Here is a 21,906-nt window from a genome sequence, read left to right as displayed (position 1 = left end):
CAGGAGAACCAGTGTTTTTGTCCCCGGAACTGATGTTTCTCAGGAGACTCCAAGGAAAAAGAAATGTGTCAGATTTAGAACATTTAGTGACTAGATGAAAACGATATTCTTATGTAAATTTGTATTCCAAGTCATACTTGGCAACCCACATTGTCAATTAACACATAAAGTATGAGTTGGAGTAAACAATACTTGGAAGTGCCATTAATTAATAACTGAAGAGTGTAAAAATGACTTGATGAAAAGCTAAGTTAACCTGTGGAGAAAAATAAAAGACACCGGTTTCCCCTCCTCTTTGCCAGTGTCCCAGCTTCCTCATGGTTTACTCCATCTTCTGCCCTAGTTCACACCTCCCTCCCATTCTGAAAGGAGTGAGAATAGTTATGGAGGAAAAGAGCTCCTTTATTTGGTAGATCATGCCTCCTGTCTCTCCAAATAGAGTCAGTTCTGAGTCATTTTACTCTGAGGTGAATAAATAGGAATGCTTTTTTTTTTTTTAAACAAATAACAAGAACCTGCCTTTAAGCAGTTTCGTAATCTAATTGAAAATATTCCTTCCAGCCTTCCAGTTACCTCCTCCAAAAAACAGGTTTCAAACAAGGAAATCTCTACAAACGAGCTTCTCCCAGGGGATTTCCACAGTTACGTTGACTGAGACACATTACCAGCTTTACAGTTGTTTTAAGTATATTTATAAATGAAAACACTGTCACATGAATCTAGAGTTATGTTGGGGGTGATGGTTGTACAATTTTGCAACTATACTAAAAACCTGAATTGTACACCTTAAATGGATAAATGTTATGCTATATAAAATAAAGCTCAATAAAGAATGAACAAACAAAACCCCATAAGTGGCAATAACAAAATTCTGTGATGACTTGGGATACTATTTGGCAGTCAATACTGTTGTTGTAAGTGTGCATATCGTGTGAACCGAGCAATCCCTCTTCTATATTTGTACCCCAGAGAAGTTCCCGCAGGTACCCAAAGATGCGCATGTGAGAAAGATGTCTGTTGTAAGAGTCTTTGAATAGTAAAAAATGTATACATATTGGAAATAATCTAAATGTCCCTCAGTAGAGCACAGCAATATGTGATGGGAGGTTCATACAGTTGAATACTATAGCACATTTAAAATAACAGAGCTACGAATGTCAACATAGGTACCTCCCCAAACCCTAGTGTTGAGGAGGGTACAGTAAACTGTAGAATAATATGGACAGTCTGATGCCATTTATATAGTTACGAAGTATGAGATGACACTAAATTTAATGGGGATACACATGGATGATGGTTATTTTATTTTCCGTGGTCTTGTGTGTGTTTGAATTAGTTGATAGTCATTTTTTAAGTTAGCAGATACTTACAGTCATGTTAAATGCTAGAGAATTTCCTTCCACATGCAAAGATTTGAGGAATGAAAAAAGGGAAATCAGTGGAATCAATCATATGCTGCTACTAGTAGGTTTCATTTTTTATCACCTACTGTGTCAGACACTTCCTTCATTATCTCCAGTGGTCCCCTGTGTCTGAATGGTCTTATTGTGTCCAATAAGAGTTCTGGGAAACTGAAGCTGGAGACGTAAGTCATTAGCCAAGATCAAGAGCTGGTAGTTAACGGAGTTTTCAGACTATCACGCTGTCTGGCTCCAAGTCTTGGTCATTTTTAGGCTCCATAATGTGACTTCTTAATGGATCTGTCTGTTTTCTCAAGGTGGAGAATCTTTGGAGAGGTCTTTAGTACAGAGAAAATCATGACAGTTTCTAAGTAAAAACAAGAAGTGACATGGTGAACTGGCCCTATTTTTAGTCTTCTTTGCCTGGTATGAGTAACTCCTGACTGGGAGTCAGGGAATCCATGTCCTAACTCCACTATGCTGCTGTCTAGCTCATGTTTCCAGTCTTTGGGACGGAAATTTTGTCCTGAGGTTTGCTTTAGACTTTTGTTTTGCTTTGATTTTATTTGCTTTCTTTGCTTGTGCTAGATGTTATCTACGTTAAATGAAACGCTGCTTTGACTTAGAGGGAAGAAGAAAGTGAGAGGGACTTCCCTGGCACTCCAGTGCTTAGGACTCTGTGCTTCCACTGCAAGGGGCACAGCTTTGATTTCTGGTCAGTGAAGTAAGATCCTGCAAACCTTGCTATGTGGCCAATAAAAAAATAAATTTCCAAAAAGAAAAAAGAGAGGGACCCTATAAGTGGGAATCACATTTGTTTTAGGAAAATTACTGTCACAAAGCTTTCGGACACATGTAGTTATGTTTGTGTGTGTGTGTATATTTAGAACAAAAAGGTTGTTCAGCAATGTATGAAACACTGACTAAAGGAGACAAATATAGGATATTCACATATGAGTTTCATAAAGGCCTAGTTCTAACACATTATTTTTGCAATGCTTCAGTTCAGTTCAGTAAACTTCAGTCGCTCAGTCGTGTCCGACTCTTTGCAACCCCATGAATCGCAGTATGCCAGGCCTCCCTGTCCATCACCAACTCCCGGAGTTCACCCAGACCCACATCCATCGAGTCAGTGATGCCATCCAGCCATCTCATCCTCTGTCGTCCCCTTCTCCTCCTGCCCCCAATCCCTCCCAGCATCAGAGTCTTTTCCAATGAGTCAGCTCTTCACATGAGATGGCCAAAGTACTGGAGTTTCAGCTTTAGCATCATTCCTTCCAAAGAAGTCCCTTTTCTTCCAAGGAGTAAGCGTCTTTTAATTTCATGGCTGTAGTCACCATCTGCAGTGATTTTGGAGCCCAAAAAAATAAAGTCTGACACTTTCCACTGTTTCCCCATCTATTTCCCATTAAGTGATGGGACCAGATGCCATGATCTTCGTTTTCTGAATTTTGAGCTTTAACTTGACTCTCCTCTTTCACTTTCATCAAGAGGCTTTTTAGTTCCTCTTCACTTTCTGCCATAAGGGTGGTGTCATCTGCATATCTGAGGTTATGGATATTTCTCCCAGCAATCTTGATTCCAGCTTGTGTTTCTTCCAGTCTAGCATTTCTCATGATGTACTCTGCATATAAGTTAAATAAGCAATGCTTAGATCATACTGTAAAAGTGAAAATCGCGAAGTCGTGTCATACTCTGCGATCCTATGGACTATACAGTCCATGGAATTCCCCCTGCCAGAATATTGGAATGGGTAGCTGTTCCATTCTCCAGGAGATCTTCCCAATCCAGGGATGAAACCCAGGCCTCCCATATCGCAGGCAGATTCTTCACCATCTGAGCCACCAGGGAAATCCAAGAATCCTGGAGTGGGTAGGCTATCCCTTCTCCAGCGGATCTTCTGGACCCAGGAAAATTATTAATACCATGAAATAGAATGCCATACATTTTGATGAGATAGTGGCCTATAGAGACAAATTGGTGGTGTTCAGTTACTAAGTTGTGTCTGACTCTGTGACACCATGAACTATAGCAGGCTCCTCTCTGCTAAACTATCTCCCAGAGTTTGCTCAAATTCATGTCCATTGATGCTATCTAACCATCTCATCCTCTGTCGTCCTCTTCTCCTCCTGCCCTCAATCTTTCCCAGCATCAGGGTCTTTTCCAATGAGTCAGCTCTTCAAATCAGGTAACCAAAGTATTGGAGTTTCAGCTTCAGCATCAGTCTTTCAATGAACCCAGGACTGATCTCCTTTAGGATGGACTGGTTGGATCTCCTTGAAGTCCAAGGGACTCTCAAGAGTCTTCTCCAACATCACAGTTCAAAAGCATCAGTTCTTCTGCATTCAGCTTTCTTTATAGTTCAACTCTCACACCCCTACATGACTACTGGAAAAACCATAGCCTTGACTAGACGGACCTTTGTTGACAAAGTAATGTCTCTGCTTTTTAATACGCTGTCTAGATTGGTCATAACTTTCCTTCCAAGGAGTAAGCATCTTTTAATTTCACGGCTGCAATCACCATCTGCAGTGATTTTGGACACTGACAGAAGTAGAAGATATTAAGAAGAGGTGACAAGAATACACAGAACTGTACAAAAAAGATCTTCTCGACCCAGTTAATCATGATGGTGTGATCACTCACCTGGAGCCAGAATCCTGGAATGTGAAGTCAAGTGGGCTTTAGGAAGCATCACTACAAACAAAGCTAGTAGAGGTGATGTAACTCCACTTGAGCTATTTCAAATCCTGAAAGATGATGCTGTGAAAATGCTACACTCTATACGTCAGCAAATTTGAAAAACTCAGCAGTGGCCACAGGACTGGAAAAGGTCAGTTTTCATTCCAATCCCAAAGAAAGGCAATGCCAAAGAATGCTCAAAGTACCGCACAATTGCACTCTTTTCACAAGCTAGTAAAGTAATGCTCAAAATTCTCCAAGCCAGGCTTCAGCAATACGTGAACTGTGAACTTCTAGATGTTCAAGCTGGTTTTAGAAAAGGCAGAGGAACCAGAGATCAAATTGCCAACATCATGGAAAAAGCAAGAGAGTTCCAGAAAAACATCTATTTCTGCTTTATTGACTATGCCAAAGCCTTTGACTGTGTGGATCACAATAAACCTTGGAAAATTCTGAGAGAGATGGGAATACCAGACCACCTGACCTGCCTCTTGAGAAACCTATATGCAGGTCAGGAAGCAGCAGTTAGAACTGGACATGGAACAACAGACTGGTTCCAAATAGGAAAAGGAGTACATCAAGGCTGTATATTGTCACCCTGCTTATTTAACTTCTATGCAGAGTACATCATGAGAAATGCTGGGCTGGAAGAAGCACAAGCTGGAATCAAGATTTCCGGGAAAAATATCAATAACCTCAGATATGCAGATGACACCACCCTTATGGCAGAAAATGGCAACCCACTCCAGTACTCTTGCCTAGAAAATCCCATGGACAGAGGAGCATGATGTCCACTGGGTCGCAAAGAGTTGGACCCGGCTAAGTGACTTCACTTTCACTTTTTCACTTTATGGCAGAAAGTAAAGAACTAAAGAGCCTCTTGATGAAAGTGAAAGAGGAGAGTGAAAAAGTTGGCTTAAAGCTCAACATTCAGAAAAGTAAGATCTGGTCCCATCACTTCATGGCAAATAGATGGGGAAACAGTGAGAGACTTTTATTTTTTTGAGCTCCAAAATCGCTGCAGATGGTGACTGCAGCCATGAAATTAAAAGACTATATCTTATATTTGTTGTAAAAGTTAATAAATGGGTTAAATACAGATAAAGTGCTTCAGAGAGGAGGACAGCACTTTCATCCTGACTTAGCCCACTATTCATGGCTGATGGCTACGCTATTCAATAAGTGCATAGATCCAGATCTTGACTGTTGCTCTGTTTTTTCCCTTCCAGACCAGATGGGTTCACTTTTCTTTGTAAGGAACAATCCATCTGCCACTTAAACAAGAACAGATGTATTGCTTTCAGCTTAAAAAAAGACATCTGTAAAGAGGAACTCCATCTTCGTGGGCCTCATCTCCTTGCCTCCTCCAGCCCTGCCTTGATGGCTGTCAGACATCGAGTCACTAGAGTGGAGCCAAGGGAGAGAACTCAGAGGCTGTGCTCTAAAGGGGAGGTGACATTAGAACCAGTAGTTAATGATCCTGGGAACTCCGTTACTTTGTTTCACTGTGTCTTATGTTAAGCTAGAGAACAGGAAGCTTCCCAACCATTCATTCATTGGTCAGTCTCAGTGTGCACTGCAGTAGCTTTTTCATTTCTCTCTTCCACCAAGGAGATGAAAGTGAGGGCAGTTTGAGGCCCGATTGTGCCGTTTGAACCATTGGGGAAGTTCTGGCATTGGTTAGTGTTCTGTGACATGGTTAGTGTGACAGTCACTCAGTCATGTCTGACCCTTTGAGACCCCATGGCTGTAGCCCACCAGGCTCCTCTGCCCATGGGATTCTCTAGGCAAGAATACTGGAGTGGGTTGCCTTGCCCTTCTCCAGGAGATCTTCCCAATCCAGGGGTCAACTCAGGTCTCCTGTTCACTGAGCTATCAGGGAAGCCCTAATGTATAATATAAATATAATTAACACTGCTTTATATTATATATGAAGCCCTAAGTGCACCAGTGGCGATGGACCGCACAGCATGGCCAAGGGGAGCACCCCTCGCCCAAGGTCAGGGGTGGTGGCTGAGAGGAGCTACCCCACGTCCAAGGTCAGGGGCAGTGGCTGGCAGGAGCTACCCCATGCCCAAGGAGCAGTGGCTGTGCGGGCGCAGGAGGGCTGAGAGGAGCTACTCCACGTTCAAGGTCAGGAGGGGCGGCTGTGAGGAGATACGCCTTGTCCAAGGTAAGGAGCAGCGGCTGCGCTTTGCTGGAGCAGCCGTGAAGAGATACCCCACATCCAAGGTAAGAGAAACCCATAAGACAGTAGGTGTTGTGAGAAGCATCAGAGGGCAGACACACTGAAACAATAATCACAGAAAACTAGTCAATCTAATCACACTAGGACCACGGCCTTGTCTTAACTCAGTGAAACTAAGCCATACCGTGTGGGGCCACCCAAGACGGGTGGGTCATGGTGGAGAGGTCTGACAGAATGTGGTCCACTGGAGAAGGGAATGGCAAACCACTTCAGTATTCTTGCCTTGAGAACCCCATGAACAGTATGAAAAGGCAAAATGATAGGGTACTGAAAGAGGAACTCCCCAGGTCGGTAGGTCCCCAATATGCTAGTGGAGATCAGTGGAGAAATAACTCTAGAAAGAATGAAGGGATGGGGCCAAAGCAAAAACAATACCCAGCTGTGGATGTGACTGGTGATTGAAGCAAGGTCTGATGCTGTAAAGAGCAATATTGCATAGGAACCTGGAATGTTAGGTCCATGAATCAAAGCAAATTGGAAGTGGTCAAACAGGAGTTGGCAAGAGTGAACATCAACATTCTAGGAATCAGCGAACTAAAATGGACTGGAATGGGTGAATTTAACTCAGATGACCATTATATCTACTACTGCGGGCAGGAATCCCTTAGAAGAAACGGAGTAGCCATCATCGTCAACAAAAGAGTCCAAAATGCAGTACTTGGATGCAATCTCAAAAATGACAGAAGGATCTCTATCCGTTTCCAAGGCAAACCATTCAATATCACAGCAATCCAAGACTATGCCCCAACCAGTAATGCTGAAGAAGCTGAAGTTGAACGGTTCTATGAAGACCTACAAGACCTTTTAGAAGTAACACCCAAAAAAGATGTCCTTTTCATTATAGGGGACTGGAATGCAAAAGTAGGAAGTCAAGAAACACCTGGAGTAACAGGCAAATTTGGCCTTGGAATATGGAATGAAGCAGGGCAAAGGCTAATAGAGTTTTGCCAAGAAAATGCACTGGTCATAGCAAACACCCTCTTCCAACAACACAAGAGAAGACTCTACACACGGACATCACCAGATGGTCAACACCAAAATCAGATTGACTATATTCTTTGCAGCCAAAGATGGAGAAGCTCTATACAGGCAGCAAAAAAAGACTGGGAGCTGACTGTGGCTCAGATCATGTACTCCTTATTGCCAAATTCAGACTTAAATTGAAGAAAGTAGGGAAAAACAATAGACCATTTAGGTATGACCTAAATCAAATCCCTTATGATTATACAGTGGAAGTGAGAAATAGATTTAAGGGATTAGACCTGATAGAGTGCCTGAAAACTATGGACAGAGGTTTGTGACACTGTACAGAAGACAGGAATCAAGACCATTGCCATGGAAAAGAAAGGCAAAAAAGCAAAATGGCTGTCTGGGGAGGCCTTACAAATAGCTGTGAAAGAAGAGAAGTGAAAAGCAAAGGAGAAAAGGAAAGATATGAGCATCTAAATGCAGAGTTCCAAAGAATAGCAAGGAGAGATAAGAAAGCCTTCCTCAGCGATCAATACAAAGAAATAGAGGAAAACAACAGAATGGGAAAGACTCAAGATCTCTTCAAGAAAATTAGAGATACCAAGGGAACATTTCATGCAAAGATGGGCTTGATAAAGGACAGAAAAGGTATGGACCTAACAGAAGCAGAAGATATTAAGAAGAGGTGGCAAGAATACACAGAAGAACTGTACAAAAAAGGTCTTCATGACCAAGATAATCACGATGGTGTGATCACTCACCTAGAGCCAGACATCCTGGAATGTGAAGTCAAGTGAACGTTAGAAAGCATCACTACGAACAAAGCTAGTGGAGGTGATGGAATTCCAGTTGAGCTATTTCAAATCCTGAAAGATGATGCTGTGAAAGTGCTGCACTCAGTGTGCCTGCAAATTTGGAAAACTCAGCAGTGGCCACAGGACTGGAAAAGGTCAGTTTTCATTCCAATTCCAAAGAAAGGCAATGCCAAAGAATGCTCATACTACCACACAATTGCACTCATCTCACAAGCTAGTAAAGTAATGCTCAAAATTCTCCAAGCCAGGCTTCAGCAATACGTGAACCATGAACTTCGAGATGTTCAAGCTGGATTTAGAAAAGGCAGAGGAACCAGAGATCAAATTGCTAACATCTGCTGGATCATGGAAATAGCAAGAGGGTTCCAGAAAAACATCTATTTCTGCTTTATTGACTATGCCAAAAATCTTTGACTGTGTGGATCACAATAAACTGTGGAAAATTCTGAAAGAGATGGGAATACCAGACCACCTGACCTGCCTCTTGAGAAATCTATGTGCAGGTCAGGAAGCAAAAGTTAGAACTGGGCATGGAAAAACAGACTGGTTCCAAATAGGAAAAGGAGTATGTCAAGGCTGGATATTGTTACCCTGCTTATTTAACTTCTATGCAGAGTACATAATGAGAAACACTGGGCTGGAAGAGGCACAAGCTGGAATCAAGATTGCTGGGAGAAATATCGATAACCTCAGATATGCAGATGACACCACCCTTACGGCAGAAAGTGAAGAGGAACTAAAAAGCCTCTTGATGAAAGTGAAAGAGGAGAGTGAAAAAGTTGGCTTAAAGCTCAATATTCAGAAAATGAAGATCATGGCATCTGGTCCCATCACTTCATGGGAAATATAGATGGGGAAACAGTGGAAACAGTGTCAGACTTTATATTTTTGGGCTTCAAAATCACTGCAGATGGTGATTGCAGTCAAATTGAAAGACGCTTAGTCCTTGGAAGAAAAATTATGACCAACCTAGATAGCATACTCAAAAGCAGAGACATTACTTTGCCAACAAAGGTTCGTCTAGTCAAGGCTATGGTTTTTCCAGTGGTCATGTATGGATGTGAGAGTTGGACTGTGAAGAAAGCTGTGAGCCAAAGAATTTATGCTATGTGGTGTTGGAGAAGACTCTTGAGAGTCCCTTGGACTGCAAGGAGATCCGACCAGTCCATTCTAAAGGAGATCAGTCCTGGGTGTTCTTTGGAAGGACTGATGTTAAAGCTGAAACTCCAGTACTTTGGCCACCTCATGCACAGAGTTGACTCATTGGAAAAGACTCTGATGCTGGGAGGGATTGGGGGCTGGAAGAGAAGGGGACGACAGAGGATGAGATGGTTGGATGACATCACCGACTCAATGGACATGAGTTTGAGTGAACTCCGGGAGTTAGTGATAGACAGGGAGGCCTGCTGTGCTGCAGTTCATGGGGTCGCAAAGACACGACTGAGTGACCTGAACTGAACTGATGGTTGGTATGGGGAGTAGATAATTCAGACTGCCTGACAGTTGAGAGCTTTGGGGAACAATAGGTCCTGGTTACTGACCTTTTGCTAAGCTATTTCCTTTATTTTTCTTGGGACTAACTCATTAAGACCCAAGCTGTTTTCTGTGATTGTAACAACCTACTCAACTTTAGAAATTTAATGTAGTTCTATTTAATTTTTAGGATAGTGTGTTCAAATGCTTAGAAATTCAGAAGTTTCCATGAAACAGTCCAGTTTCCATTTTCAAAGTCAATTAATATTCCCAGCTCATTGTGTTCTCTTCCGGAGATACTTGATACATATGCAATCAATAACACATGTGCATATGTAAATAATTTTATGTCTATCTATCCATACCCAGTAACCGATCTATCTCAGCAGTCATCCCATCTCAATACATGGGGAGCCTTCTCCTTTTATTCTTCTCTTTGACTGTCCTAATATTTCATTGCCTCAGTGTGTCATTTATTTTAACCAGCCCGTGATGATGTACTTTTAGGTTGTTTTCAACCTTTGCATTACAGTGTTCCTATAATAAACAACCTTCAACGTATATGAAATTCTGTACAAGTGTGAATGACTATATCATAATGTAAAAGTGTGGTAGACTTGCTTGGTCAATAAATATACGCATATGGACTTTGGTAGATTTTGTACTGTCAAAGTACTCTTCACAAAGTTTGTGTCAATTTATACTACCACTGTTTTCCCAGACTGTGCTAAGAAAATGTCACTAAATGCATTCATCTTTGCTAATCTAATATGTAAAAAATAAGATCCAAAAAATATATATATCCAGGTATAAATTGCCATTTTTTCATAAAGTGAGGATGAACATGTTTTCATAGGTCTAAGACAGAGGATGAGATGGTTGGATGGCATCACCGTCTCAAATGACATGAATATGGGTAAACTCTAGGATTTGGTGATGGGTAGGGAGGCCTGGCGTGCTGCAGTCCTTGGGATCAGAGTAGGACATGACCGAGCGACTGAACAAAACTGAACTGAAGAGCCTGTGGTATTCCCTTTTCTGTGGACTATCTGTACACCTTTTGCTCAAATTTCTATTGAGTTATTGGTCTTTTCACATGGATTTAATAGGAGATCTTCATGTGTGGGATAAATTAGCCATTGTCGGTGACTTAAGCTGCAAATATTTTTCTGAATGTTGGTTTTTACTTTGCTTGTTTTTCCCCATGGATCTATTTTTTATTTGAAAATAATAGAATTTATCATTACCTTTCATCTGATCTTTTTTCTCTTTTTTTATGCTTAGGACAGATTCCACATGTGAAGATTATTAAAGATTATAATCTGGTTTCTTCTAATACTTCTGTGGTTTTGTTGTTTATATTATAATCTTTGACCACTACAGGATTTTTTTTGGTGTAAAATATGAGATGTTGGTGTAATTACCTTTTTTTCTAGCTGCTCTAGCACCTTTTTGTGATAATCTATCTTTCCCCAATAGTTTTAAATTCACCTTTATCATATATTAAGTGTTCATGTATGTATTTTGGGTCTATTCCTGGACTTTATATTATTTCCTGTTAATCTGTGACTCTGTTCATGCATACTTATCATACTTTTTTATGGTAATATTTTGTGTTTTATTTTACATATATGACGTTGCATACAACATTCTGTAACTCACTTTTTTCATTCAAAATTTTGTTTTCACAGATAGCTAGTGGGAACCTGCTGTACAGTGGGAGCTCAGCTTAGAGCTCTGTGGTGATCTACCTGGATGGGATGGGGGTGGTGGCAGGAGGGAAGTCCAAAAGGGAGGGGACATATGCACACATATAGCTGATTCACTTTGTTGTACAGCAGAAATTAACACACAATTGTAAAGCAACTATACCCCAGGGGGAAAAAATACATGGTTTCAAGATCTATTCACGTTGATCCATGTAAACCTAGTTCATTGATTTTTGACTGGTAAACTGTATTCTTCACTGTATAAGCATACTTAAATATACTATACTGTATTTATCAAATGCATTAGTTGATGCAAATTTGCACAGTTGAGTTTCTGGCTGATAGGGAATCTCTGCAGTGCTTGCCTGTACTCAGGGAATAGGCAGCATTTCTAGGTAAGTATAATGAGAAAGAACTGTCAGTTCATCCTTACCACCATCCATATCTGACATGATAGCAAAGTGTCCAGTCACTTAATGGGTCAAGTTAAATACTTCCTGAATCTGACATCACAGTAAGTGGATGTCAGAGGAAACTTGGTCTAGGCTAAGACTCCTAAAGAGTAACTGAAATGATCGCTATCTCTCCTTGAGAAAGAACACACAGAGGAATAAAGAAAGAAGCATGCCCACTCTGACTAGAATGAAGATTCAACACAAAATAATTCTTCTCTGAATAGAAATGTCAGGAAGTTGCATTCTCATTTCTGAGCCTCTAGATATGGATCAGGAAGTTTCTACAGTATTTTCAAGGATGTTTGAAGTTGACCTGGAATGGCAGAGGATAGCAAAGTCCGCTTCTGTAGCCATTATCCTCTGCCTCCTTGAACTCGAAGCACCTAAATGCTCATTAGCTAGTGTCTTAACTTGGTGGGAAGGAGAAACCAGGAAGAGAAAAAAGAAGCCTCCTTGTGGGACGTCATTCTCCAGGATCTTTTCTCAAGTCGATGAAGGCCAGCTGCAGCGTGTCCTCCTGGAACCCAGACACTGGGCCAGATCTGGCCAACTGTCCACATTCTCTGACATCCAAGTTGACCTGCTGTAATGCTTCCAAGATGAGCTGCCGTACTTTAGCTTCCAGCAAAAGTTGCATCAAAGAAGTGGCTAAATGCTTGCAAGCTGACATACATGCAGTCTGGGCCACCTTTCCAGGAAGGTGTGTGGGCATAGCAAAGGTGCTATATAGAAAGGCAGTGAGGTCTACTAGGTAATCACTTGCTTTGCTGCCCAAATCTCCTGTCATCCAGTCATAGCCAGCCAGCTGTAGAAACTGGTCAATTTCCTGGTTTCAGTTGGTATAAATCTCTTCTTCAGCTGCATGTCTGGCAACCTTACAAGTCACGGTGCCATACAGCTTGGTAGCATGAACTGTCCCTGGAAGCACATTAGTGATATTGATGACAAATTCTTTCAAGTACTTACAGGATTTCTCCAGGTGTGTTGTATTGATAATAATCTGGACAAGCTCAGTAAATCCAATATTCTTCCTTTTAATGACATTCTGCAGAGAGTTGCTTAGAGTCCTAGTCAGCAACGGGTCTATAGATTTACAAATCATGTCATCAACTTCAGCTGAGCTCAGATGAAGATCTGAAAACTTCAGACAGGCGTAGATAAATTCTTTAATTTGGTTGTATGCTCTTGGCAGAAATTCAAAAAATGGAAACTTTTGGAAATGGTTGCTTTTCCAGCTCTGTATCTTGGAATGGGAATTGTCCTACCATCTTTTTATACATCTCAGGACTGTAGTTGTCAGAATCAAGTATGTTTCTGAAAATGTCCGACCGCTTCTTTAGCAAAGTTTAACTATACTGGTCTCTGATTTCTGGCAGAATGTCAAAAAACTGATTTACAGGAAAACCATACACCTGAAGTGTCAACAAAAAGCATAGTGAGGTTCTTGAAATCTAACATGAGGTTTGGATCAGAGCAGTAGGATGAGTGAGTACGGAGTGCTGCGATGGTTTTTGAAAGTGCCATTTCCCACAGTTCACCAATGTGGGCTCTATTTACCAAGTCCTGCATTGTATGTAAAATGTGATCTTCACAAAAGAAAAAGCCGACAATTTGATTGAAATATTTCCTGTAGCCATCTAAAGTTTTATGCGTGTTAGACAGAGGCTGGAGCACCAAACAAGCCTGTTTTTGCCTCTGTTTTCAGTAGTAGTTCTCAAATGTTTCCCAGGCCCCCAGGACAGAATATGTGTAGGCACTGATAAACAGGAGAGAAATCAACCAAATCTTGGGTCCCTTCATCATCTTCCTCATCTTTAACATCCAGAATTCCTGAATCCTGTTCAGACTTGGGGCTAGTGCTTTCTATCTCTGTATCCAAAAATTGTATATGCTTCTTTCTTAGATTTTTGTATTCTGGGTTGTTGCAAGATAATGTTATCCAGGTTTCTTTTTTGTTGAGCTTGCTTCGCAGCAGTCTCTCCAGTTTTGTCTGAAGGTTGCGAATACTCTCTAGAAAGTCTTTGAGATCAAACATAGACACATCCTTAGTTTCTTCTAGAAGCCTGGGGATATTGTCTACCCTCACCTTGCAGAATCCATAGTGGCTTACTTGAGGCAGACAGGTATGTTCTACCTATATTCCAGAGTTTTCAGTTCAGGATAATGCCGTTTAGTTTTCATCTGGTCCCTCAGTTTGCTATACATCTCCAGGACTAGAAGACACAAAATTAATTTATCAGCAGTGGCAGAAATATTTCTCTGTTGTAGTTGACACTGCTTCAGCTCTTCTATTGCTATTACCAATTCCTTTCCCTCATGTTGTAGTTTTCTATTAGTATCTGTCACTTGATGTTTGAGTTCCTGGGCTTCTCACTTTCAGCAGTTCTATTATAGAGTCCACAAAGCCCTAATAAATGAAAGTTGCACAATTTCTCGGTCATGATTGCAGATGTGAGTTTCAAGCTTCTCCATGAACGGTGCATGTTGTTTACAATCATCCACAGACCTGAGTGTGGGCTGGATGCGGGCCATGTGGGTGCTCCAGGTCTCTCTCTCTCTCTCTTTTTTTTTTTTTGGCTTCACAGTGCTTTAACATGAACAGAGTTGAATATGACATTGTCTGACAGAAGAATGAACAGTTTGCTGAATAAAAGCCCCAAGTCAGGATATATACACAGCAAAAATGGGGCCTTAAGGCTCTCAGCACTTGTGCACAATGAAAGAAGGAATCTTTAAAAACAAATAGTCAATAACAGATACAGATGAAAAAGGCAGCAACACCACCAACACTGGAAAGCTGGGAAAAGGAGCAAAGCCTCTCTCTAGGGGCTGCTTAGGCCAGGCAGCCAGAGAGCTGGTTTGTCTCAGGGAACTTCAACATTTACATGGACGTAAACCCCATATTGCAGAAGACAATGGCAACCCACTCCAGTACTCTAGCCTGGCAAATCCCATGGATGGAGGAGCCGGGTAGGCTGCAGTCCATGGGGTCGCAAGGAGTCAGACATGACTGAGCGACTTCACTTTCACTTTTCACTTTCATGCATTGGAGAAAGAAATGGCAACCCACTCCAGTGTTCTTGCCTGGAGAATCCTAGGGATGGGGGAGCCTGGTGGGCTGCCGTCTATGGGGTTGCACAGAGTTGGACACGAGTGAAGCGACTTAGCAGCAGCAGCAGCAAACCCCATATTAAAATCCAATCCTCAATCTCTCTGTCAGAATCAGTAATGCTTTTCCCCACGATTATATAAAGAACTCCAATCATTCCATGATAGGAAGCCTAATAAGCAAAGAGCCCCCACTTTTGACCTGACACCAGAGTAAACCTGCTCCCATCCTACAACTTGGGAGAGACATCAGGCCCCAGCAAACCAAAGATCACCTCCCAGAGAGAAGCCCAGGAAAGCTGCCAGCCTCAAGAAGCTGCTTCAGACCAAGATTTAGGAAATCTATACCCAGCTGCTAACCCTGGCTCAGCTTCTGGGGAGAATGCTGGGGTTCCATGGGAAACAAGTACAGGCAGTTCAATAACCCTGTGATCAAGCTGGGGAGGGCAGCAACACCTCTTGGCCCTAAGCCCCATTCAACAGCTCAAAGTGCTTACGAGAAGTCAGACTGGGGTTTGTTCATGTGTTTCTACTTTGTGGCAGCACTAAATAGCATGGGGGTGGCAGGAGGGAGAATGGAAGTGTCACGCGAGTGTACGCGCCTCGGTTTTTGTCTCGTCACAACAAAGATTTGGAATGACGGACATTAAAGCCCCCTCGGCATGTCACAGCTCTCAGGTCTTGGATAGACCGTGTTATAGCTCTCAGGTCTCGAATGGACCGTGTTATAGCTCTTAGACAAATCAGTGTTACAGCTCTATTTTATTTAGAAGATAGCAGGAAAATCCATCTTCGAGGCGTGAGGGCACGTCTCTCCAAAGATGCGAAGAGACGAGCGCCCCAGTGCACAGGAGAGAGAGAGAGAGAGCTAGCTTTGGCTCTTCTTTTTATATGTTTTTCTCTCCCTGGGCCTGTCCTATGTAAACTGGGCCAGCCAGGAGTGTTGTTTGTTTTACCTGAGGTCCTCACTCCGGTCCTTGGACCTTCCTTTGTTCTATTTTCGCAGGCTTTTCCCTTCCTTGTCTTTTAGCCACAGCCACTTTGGACTCCTTTTCCCTATTCTACCTACCTAACAGAAGGAAGAGAGTGGTGATGTTCTTCCCTACCACTGGGAGGTACCTAGAAAATGATCCACTCCCACACTTCAAGGAGTTAATCTGGCAGTGGTGAGTTTCCCCCAGCCGTCAAGCCACCAAACTTACAAAGCTAACCCATAAAAGTAGCAAGGGCTTGGGGAGTGAGAGCTGCTGGCGCAGCCCATACTGACTCACCTGCTGGTGAGCAAGAAACAGGCAGCCAGAGTGGGGAGCCACAAAGGAGAGACTAGCCAACAGGATCTCCTCGACTTTCCTGTGGCTTTCTTCTGATTCTGAAGCAGCCATGATGATGGGCTCAAAAATCCCACACACCTTGCTCCATACAACAGACTGCTTAGACTCTAGAATTACTGCTATGAAAAGTTACAAGGGAGAAAGTAGAGCGAACGAATCTCTTGGGAAAACTGGGAAAAGGCCTAGAGAAAATGAGAGCTTCAGGGGTCTCTTTCACATTCCCCAAAGGAAAAAGTTCATGCAGGTAGGAAAGGCAGGGTCTTTCCCTGCTCATCATTCCTGGTTAAACCTAAGAGTAAGAAAATGCCCCTGGACTTGCAGAATCAATATGTATCCAAGTGCCCCACCAGCACAAGACCCCCCCACCCCTCACCCCCAGGTTAGCCTTCTGGTATGGGTAAATGCCCAAGAAATTGCCTTCCAGTCCAATACCCCCATCCACTCCCCAACTCCAAGCAGAGGGCATCTGCCTGTGGTTTCCCACGTCTCCTCAGAGAAGAGGATCCTAGTAGAGTGCCTGCGGTATAGTCAGGTACCAACGGACACAACGCCAGACAGTCTATCCGGCCAGGGGATGGGCAGACAACTTCAGATCAGAGAGAGAGAGAGAGGCTTCGTGCAAAAACCAATGTCAGTTCAGCAGGAAAGTAGAGGGCAAGTGGTGAGAGGGGCTCCTACTGGCGCACCTTCCCGGGGACAGTTCCTGTCAGTTGCCTCCTCCTGCAGGAACATGTGTAGGCAGCGTTCGTTCCGAGCCAGTGCGTGCCCAGCAGTTTTGTTAATAAATTGCAGGCCCTGCCTCCTTTCTTCAATAAGAGACTCCTCAAAGATCCCTTCATCTCCTCCGATAGGGAGCTGCCGCTTCAAGGCTTTCCCAGGGAGTGGTGGTACTACAATCTTGCTGTCTCGCTGCAGCTCATTTTTCAGGCACTCACAGTCACTGCAGCGCCGTTGTACACAGGATGCTTCAGTTCGACGAGTCCTTCGATTGGTGGGCATGCGAACCTCGCCGGCGGCGAGGCGCGCGCAGCCCAGGCCCACCGTCTGTGGACGAAACATGGCGGTCTCCAGGAAGTCACTCCCAGGCCCGTCAGCGGCCGTCAGGTCCCCCGGCGTCGAGTAAAGGCGCGGAGTGTCAGCTACTGCCGCGTTGACGTCTTTCCGAAGGAGAGACCGGGACCGGGGACAGAGGCCGAAGGCAGGAGCCTGCTCTGGCTCTCTTGAAGAACCCGTTTGAGCTCTGCCACCTCACCCGGCTCGGTAAGCCCCGCAGCGCGTCCCCTCCTGCTCCGCTCGGCGTTCACTCCCTCGGTCTCCTCTCCCTCCAGGGTTCAGAGGCTCCTCAGCCTCCGGCCGCCTGCAGGACGACCTTCATGCGGTTTTAATTATTGTCACCTTATAATATGCTTTAATATCCAAACAGGCTAGTCACCATTTTCACTCTTCGTTTTAAGAATTTTCTTTTCCTATACTGTCATATTTCATATGAATATGAAATACTAATTTTAACATATTGTTATTAAAATATGTGTATATTCAAAAATCCTTTCATTACTTTTATTAGGACTGCCTTACAGTATGGCTTAGTTTACAAAGATTTGATATCTTTTTTTGCAGTATTCCTGGTTTACAATGGTTGCTGCTGCTGCTGCTGCTGCTGCTGCTAAGTCACGTCAGTCGTGTCCGACTCTGTGCGACCCCATAGACGGCAGCCCGCCAGGCTCCCCCGTCCCTGGGATTCTCCAGGTAAGAACACTGGACTGGGGTGCCAGTTAGTTTCTTGCATATATATATAGGCAATATATATGTATTCAGATACATATATATATTTCTTTTCAGATTCTTTTCCATTGAGAGTTTCTGGTTAATAGATACACACTACTAAGTCACTTCAGTCGTGTCCAACTCTGTGCAACCCCGTAGAGCCCACCAGGCTCCCCCATCCCTGGGATTCTCCAGGCAAGAACATTGGGGTGGGTTGCCATTTCCTTCTCCAATGCATGAAAGTGAAAAGTGAAAGTGAAGTCGCTCAGTCGTGTCCGACTCTTAGCAACCCCATGCACTGCAGCCTACCAGGCTCCTCCATCCATGGGATTTTCCACGCTAGAGTACTGGAGTGGGGTGCCCTTGCCTTCTCCAATACACACTACTACTATATATAAAATAGATAAGCAACAGGACTACTGTATAGCGTGGGATATTATATTTAATATCTTATAATACCCTACAAGATAGTATATTTAATATCTTAATATAGTATATAGTTATATAATAAACATAATTGCTATAATTACTAATTAGTTATAGTATAATTATGTTATAGTATATATAGTATAAATAGTACATATAGTATATATACTGTATATATGTAAGAATTACATAATTACTATATAATAATTATAATTTAAAATATATTATTAAATTATATAATGGCATAAATGAATTGTAGTAAATATAATTATATATGACATATAATTAATTATTTTTGATAATTGCATATAATTATATAACAATTATCTAGTACTTATATTATATATTAAGATATTAAATATATTATCTTATAGGCTATTATAAGATAGTAAATATAATTTCCCAAGCTATACAGTAGTCCTTGTGGCTTATCTATTTTATATATAGCAGTGTATACCTATTAACCCCAAACTCTCAATTTCTGCTTCCATTCCCCCTCCTTTGGCAACAACCATAAGTTTGTTTTCTTTGTGCATCTGTTTCTATTTTGAAAATAAGTTTATTTGTATCATTATTTTAGATCCCACATACAAGTGATATCACATGATACTTGTCTTTCTCTAATTTATTTCACTTACTATGATAAAAAGATATGGTATCTTGATGATAAAGATCTCTGACGTGTGTCTTTCTGTCTAGCACTATATTATGCCAAGAAAAAGTTGGCTTAAAGCTCAACATTCAGAAAACGATCGTGGCATCCGGTCCCATCACTTCATGGGAAATAGATGCGGAAACAGTGGAAACAGTGTCAGACTTTATATTTTTGGGCTCCAAAATCACTGCAGATGGTAACTGCAGCCATGAAATTAAAAGACGCTTACTCCTTGGAAGAAAAGTTATGATCAACCTAGATAGCATATTCAAAAGCAGAGACATTACTTTGCCGACTAAGGTCCGTCTAGCAAAGGCTATGTGGTTTTTCCTGTGGTCATGTATGGATGTGAGAGTTGGACTGTGAAGAAGGCAGAGCACCGAAGAATTGATGCTTTTGAACTGTGGTGTTGGAGAAGACTCTTGAGAGTCCCTTGGACTGCAAGGAGATCCAACCAGTCCATTCTGAAGGAGATCAGCCCTGGGATTTCTTTGGAAGGAATGATGCTAAAGCTGAAACTCCAGTACTTTGGCCACCTCACGCAAAGAGTTGACTCATTGGAAAAGACTCTGATGCTGGGAGGGATTGGGGGCAGGAGGAGAAGGGGATGACAGAGGATGAGATGGCTGGATGGCATCACGGACTCGATGGACGTGAGTCTGAGTGAACTCCGGGAGTTGGTGATGGACAGGGAGGCCTGGCGTGCTGCGATTCATGGGGTCGCAAAGAGTCGGACACGACTGAGCGACTGAACTGAACCGAACTGAACTGAACATGGGTACCATTCTGGAAGCTTTTAACAAAAAATATCAAGCTTTTGAATGCATTATGTGCCAAGGATTTAAAGTGGGCCTTGTATAAGTGCACCAAAAATTTCTATTTTAGGACTTGGACAGACATCTTGATTTTCTGTGTTATGGTTCTGTCTCTAAAATTAATAGGAAGGATTTTAAATTTAAATGCATATAAAGAACCTTAAAAATTCATATTCTAGTAATGTTTGAAAACAAGAATATAATTAGAGATATGTAGAAATATGTATAAGACTGCTTAGTATAGTATTTTTCATAACAACAAAAATTGGAAATAATATAAATGCTTACCAGTAGAGGCTTGATTAAATTATGGTAATCTTTATCTTAAAATACCATTCAGTGAGTCAAATTTTTTCTTTTCATAAATATTTATTACCATAAATATTCTAGTTGCAATTTTAAATGTAAAAGCAAAGGTTTAATTAGTATGTTTCTAATTTGTTTTTAAAAGTTGAATGTTTATGTATTATTTATATATTCTTTGAAAAAAGACAAGAAGTCAGTAAACAAAAATGTTAGCATTAGCCATCTATAGAGTTGGATTGTGCTTAATTTTATTTTTGCTTTGTGTTTTGTTGTATTTCCCCCTTTTCTATAAGGAGCAGGATTATTTTATAATAATTAATTCTTAATGAAATCCTTAACAATGAGCTTTCATAACAAGATTGCAGTGAAGAGGAGGCATAGGAGGTGTATCAGTAGGTGAAAAATATTTACTGATATCAGAATAGCGTATAAATACTAAGTGATCCTCCACTTTATTTATGTTATATTTGCCTTTCTGAAGGGCACTGCGAGTTTGCAAAGTCCTGGAATCATGGTTCCATTATTGAATAGCTGATATATAAAAACATAGCTTCAAAAATGGTGGCTCGTAGGAAAAAACATGAAAGAAACACAACAGTAAAATTAGATGTGCAAAATTAGAAAAAAAGGAATCACTGGATAATTTTGTTATTTGCCAGTGTGCTTGACTGGACACATTTTGTAAAACATAACAACAGTGATAGAGTTTTCCTGTCCAAAAAAAAAAAAAAATGGTCTTAACCACCTGTAAACTAGCAAAAAGAAAAAGAGGCTAATTACATGATTGTGATACGGATCAAGAGCAGATGAGGATGCCGATGTGTCTGCTCTGTTTTCACTGCCGCCGAAATACCTGCTTCCATTGTGTGTTTATATGCCCTCAGGATGAACGTTGTCAACTATCTGTTGCTATTCCTGTGCTGTGTTTACTGCTCTCAGACACAAGGGAACAACTGAAAACTTACTTGAACTCAATCTGAAGAAGTGAAGATTTCTCTTTTGTTAGGTTCTATTTGAAATATTTATGGAAATGCACTTTCCTTTTATCCCAAAATTCTTTTATTGCTGAGTTTTGAAATGTTTTTTCCTGAATTTTATAAGAAATTAAATTTATAAGACACATGAATTTTTTTTCTGGAGACTTCAATAACTAACCACTGTGGGCTGAAATTTTGTTGACACATGAGTGCAACTTCTAATCAATGAAAGGGCATCAGGGTTTAAAATGAAACAAGATTTACAATGGCAAACCTTTGTTTGCAGGGGTGGGGGGACAGATGGGGAGAATAAAATTTTTCCTTGAAAATGTGTGGTTTTTATTCACTGCTGACCCTTGACCTTCCATCATGACTTATTTATAAACAAATGTTTTTCTAGGAAATGGTGATTTTTCTCAGGTTGAGAAATAGGACTCAGAGTTCTCAAACTGTTGCAGTATAGAATTAGTTCTACCCTCACCTACAGTTTCATTCAAAATCTGTTATAGAACACATACTATGTGCAAGAGCCTGAAGATGTAAAGATAAATAAGACATGGTTGATGCTCCCAAGAAGGGTTCAGTTCAGTTCAGTTCAGTTCAGTCGCTCAGTCGTGTCCGACTCTTTGCGACCCCATGAATCGCAGCACGCCAGGCCTCCCTGTCCATCACCAACCCCCGGAGTTCACTCAGACTGACGTCCATCGAGTCTGTGATGCCATCCAGCCATCTCATCCTCGGTCGTCCCCTTCTCCTCCTGCCCCCAATCTCTC

At 41.8% G+C, this 21,906-nt stretch overlaps 1 protein-coding gene and 1 pseudogene across 1 annotated transcript; both read right to left on the bottom strand.

Moving 5' to 3' along the window:
• Window positions 1-11,178: 11,178 nt before the first annotated feature.
• LOC138443258 (exocyst complex component 6B pseudogene) lies at window positions 11,179-14,333 on the bottom strand (annotated as a pseudogene).
• A 1,410-nt stretch (window positions 14,334-15,743) lies between these two features.
• On the bottom strand, window positions 15,744-21,019 carry LOC138443987 (sorting nexin-12-like). The gene is made up of 3 exons (XM_069597353.2): window positions 20,937-21,019; window positions 17,443-17,547; window positions 15,744-17,409 (listed from the first exon to the last, which is right to left on the bottom strand). The coding sequence occupies exons 1-3, from the start codon at window positions 21,017-21,019 to the stop codon at window positions 16,827-16,829; spliced, it is 771 nt and encodes a 256-aa protein (XP_069453454.1). The 3' UTR covers window positions 15,744-16,826.
• Between the last annotated feature and the right edge of the window lie 887 nt (window positions 21,020-21,906).

Source organism: Ovis canadensis, chromosome 7 (assembly GCF_042477335.2).
Source record: "Ovis canadensis isolate MfBH-ARS-UI-01 breed Bighorn chromosome 7, ARS-UI_OviCan_v2, whole genome shotgun sequence".
In the NCBI taxonomy this organism is placed as follows: domain Eukaryota; kingdom Metazoa; phylum Chordata; class Mammalia; order Artiodactyla; family Bovidae; genus Ovis; species Ovis canadensis.
This window is presented reverse-complemented; position numbering and strand designations above follow the sequence as displayed.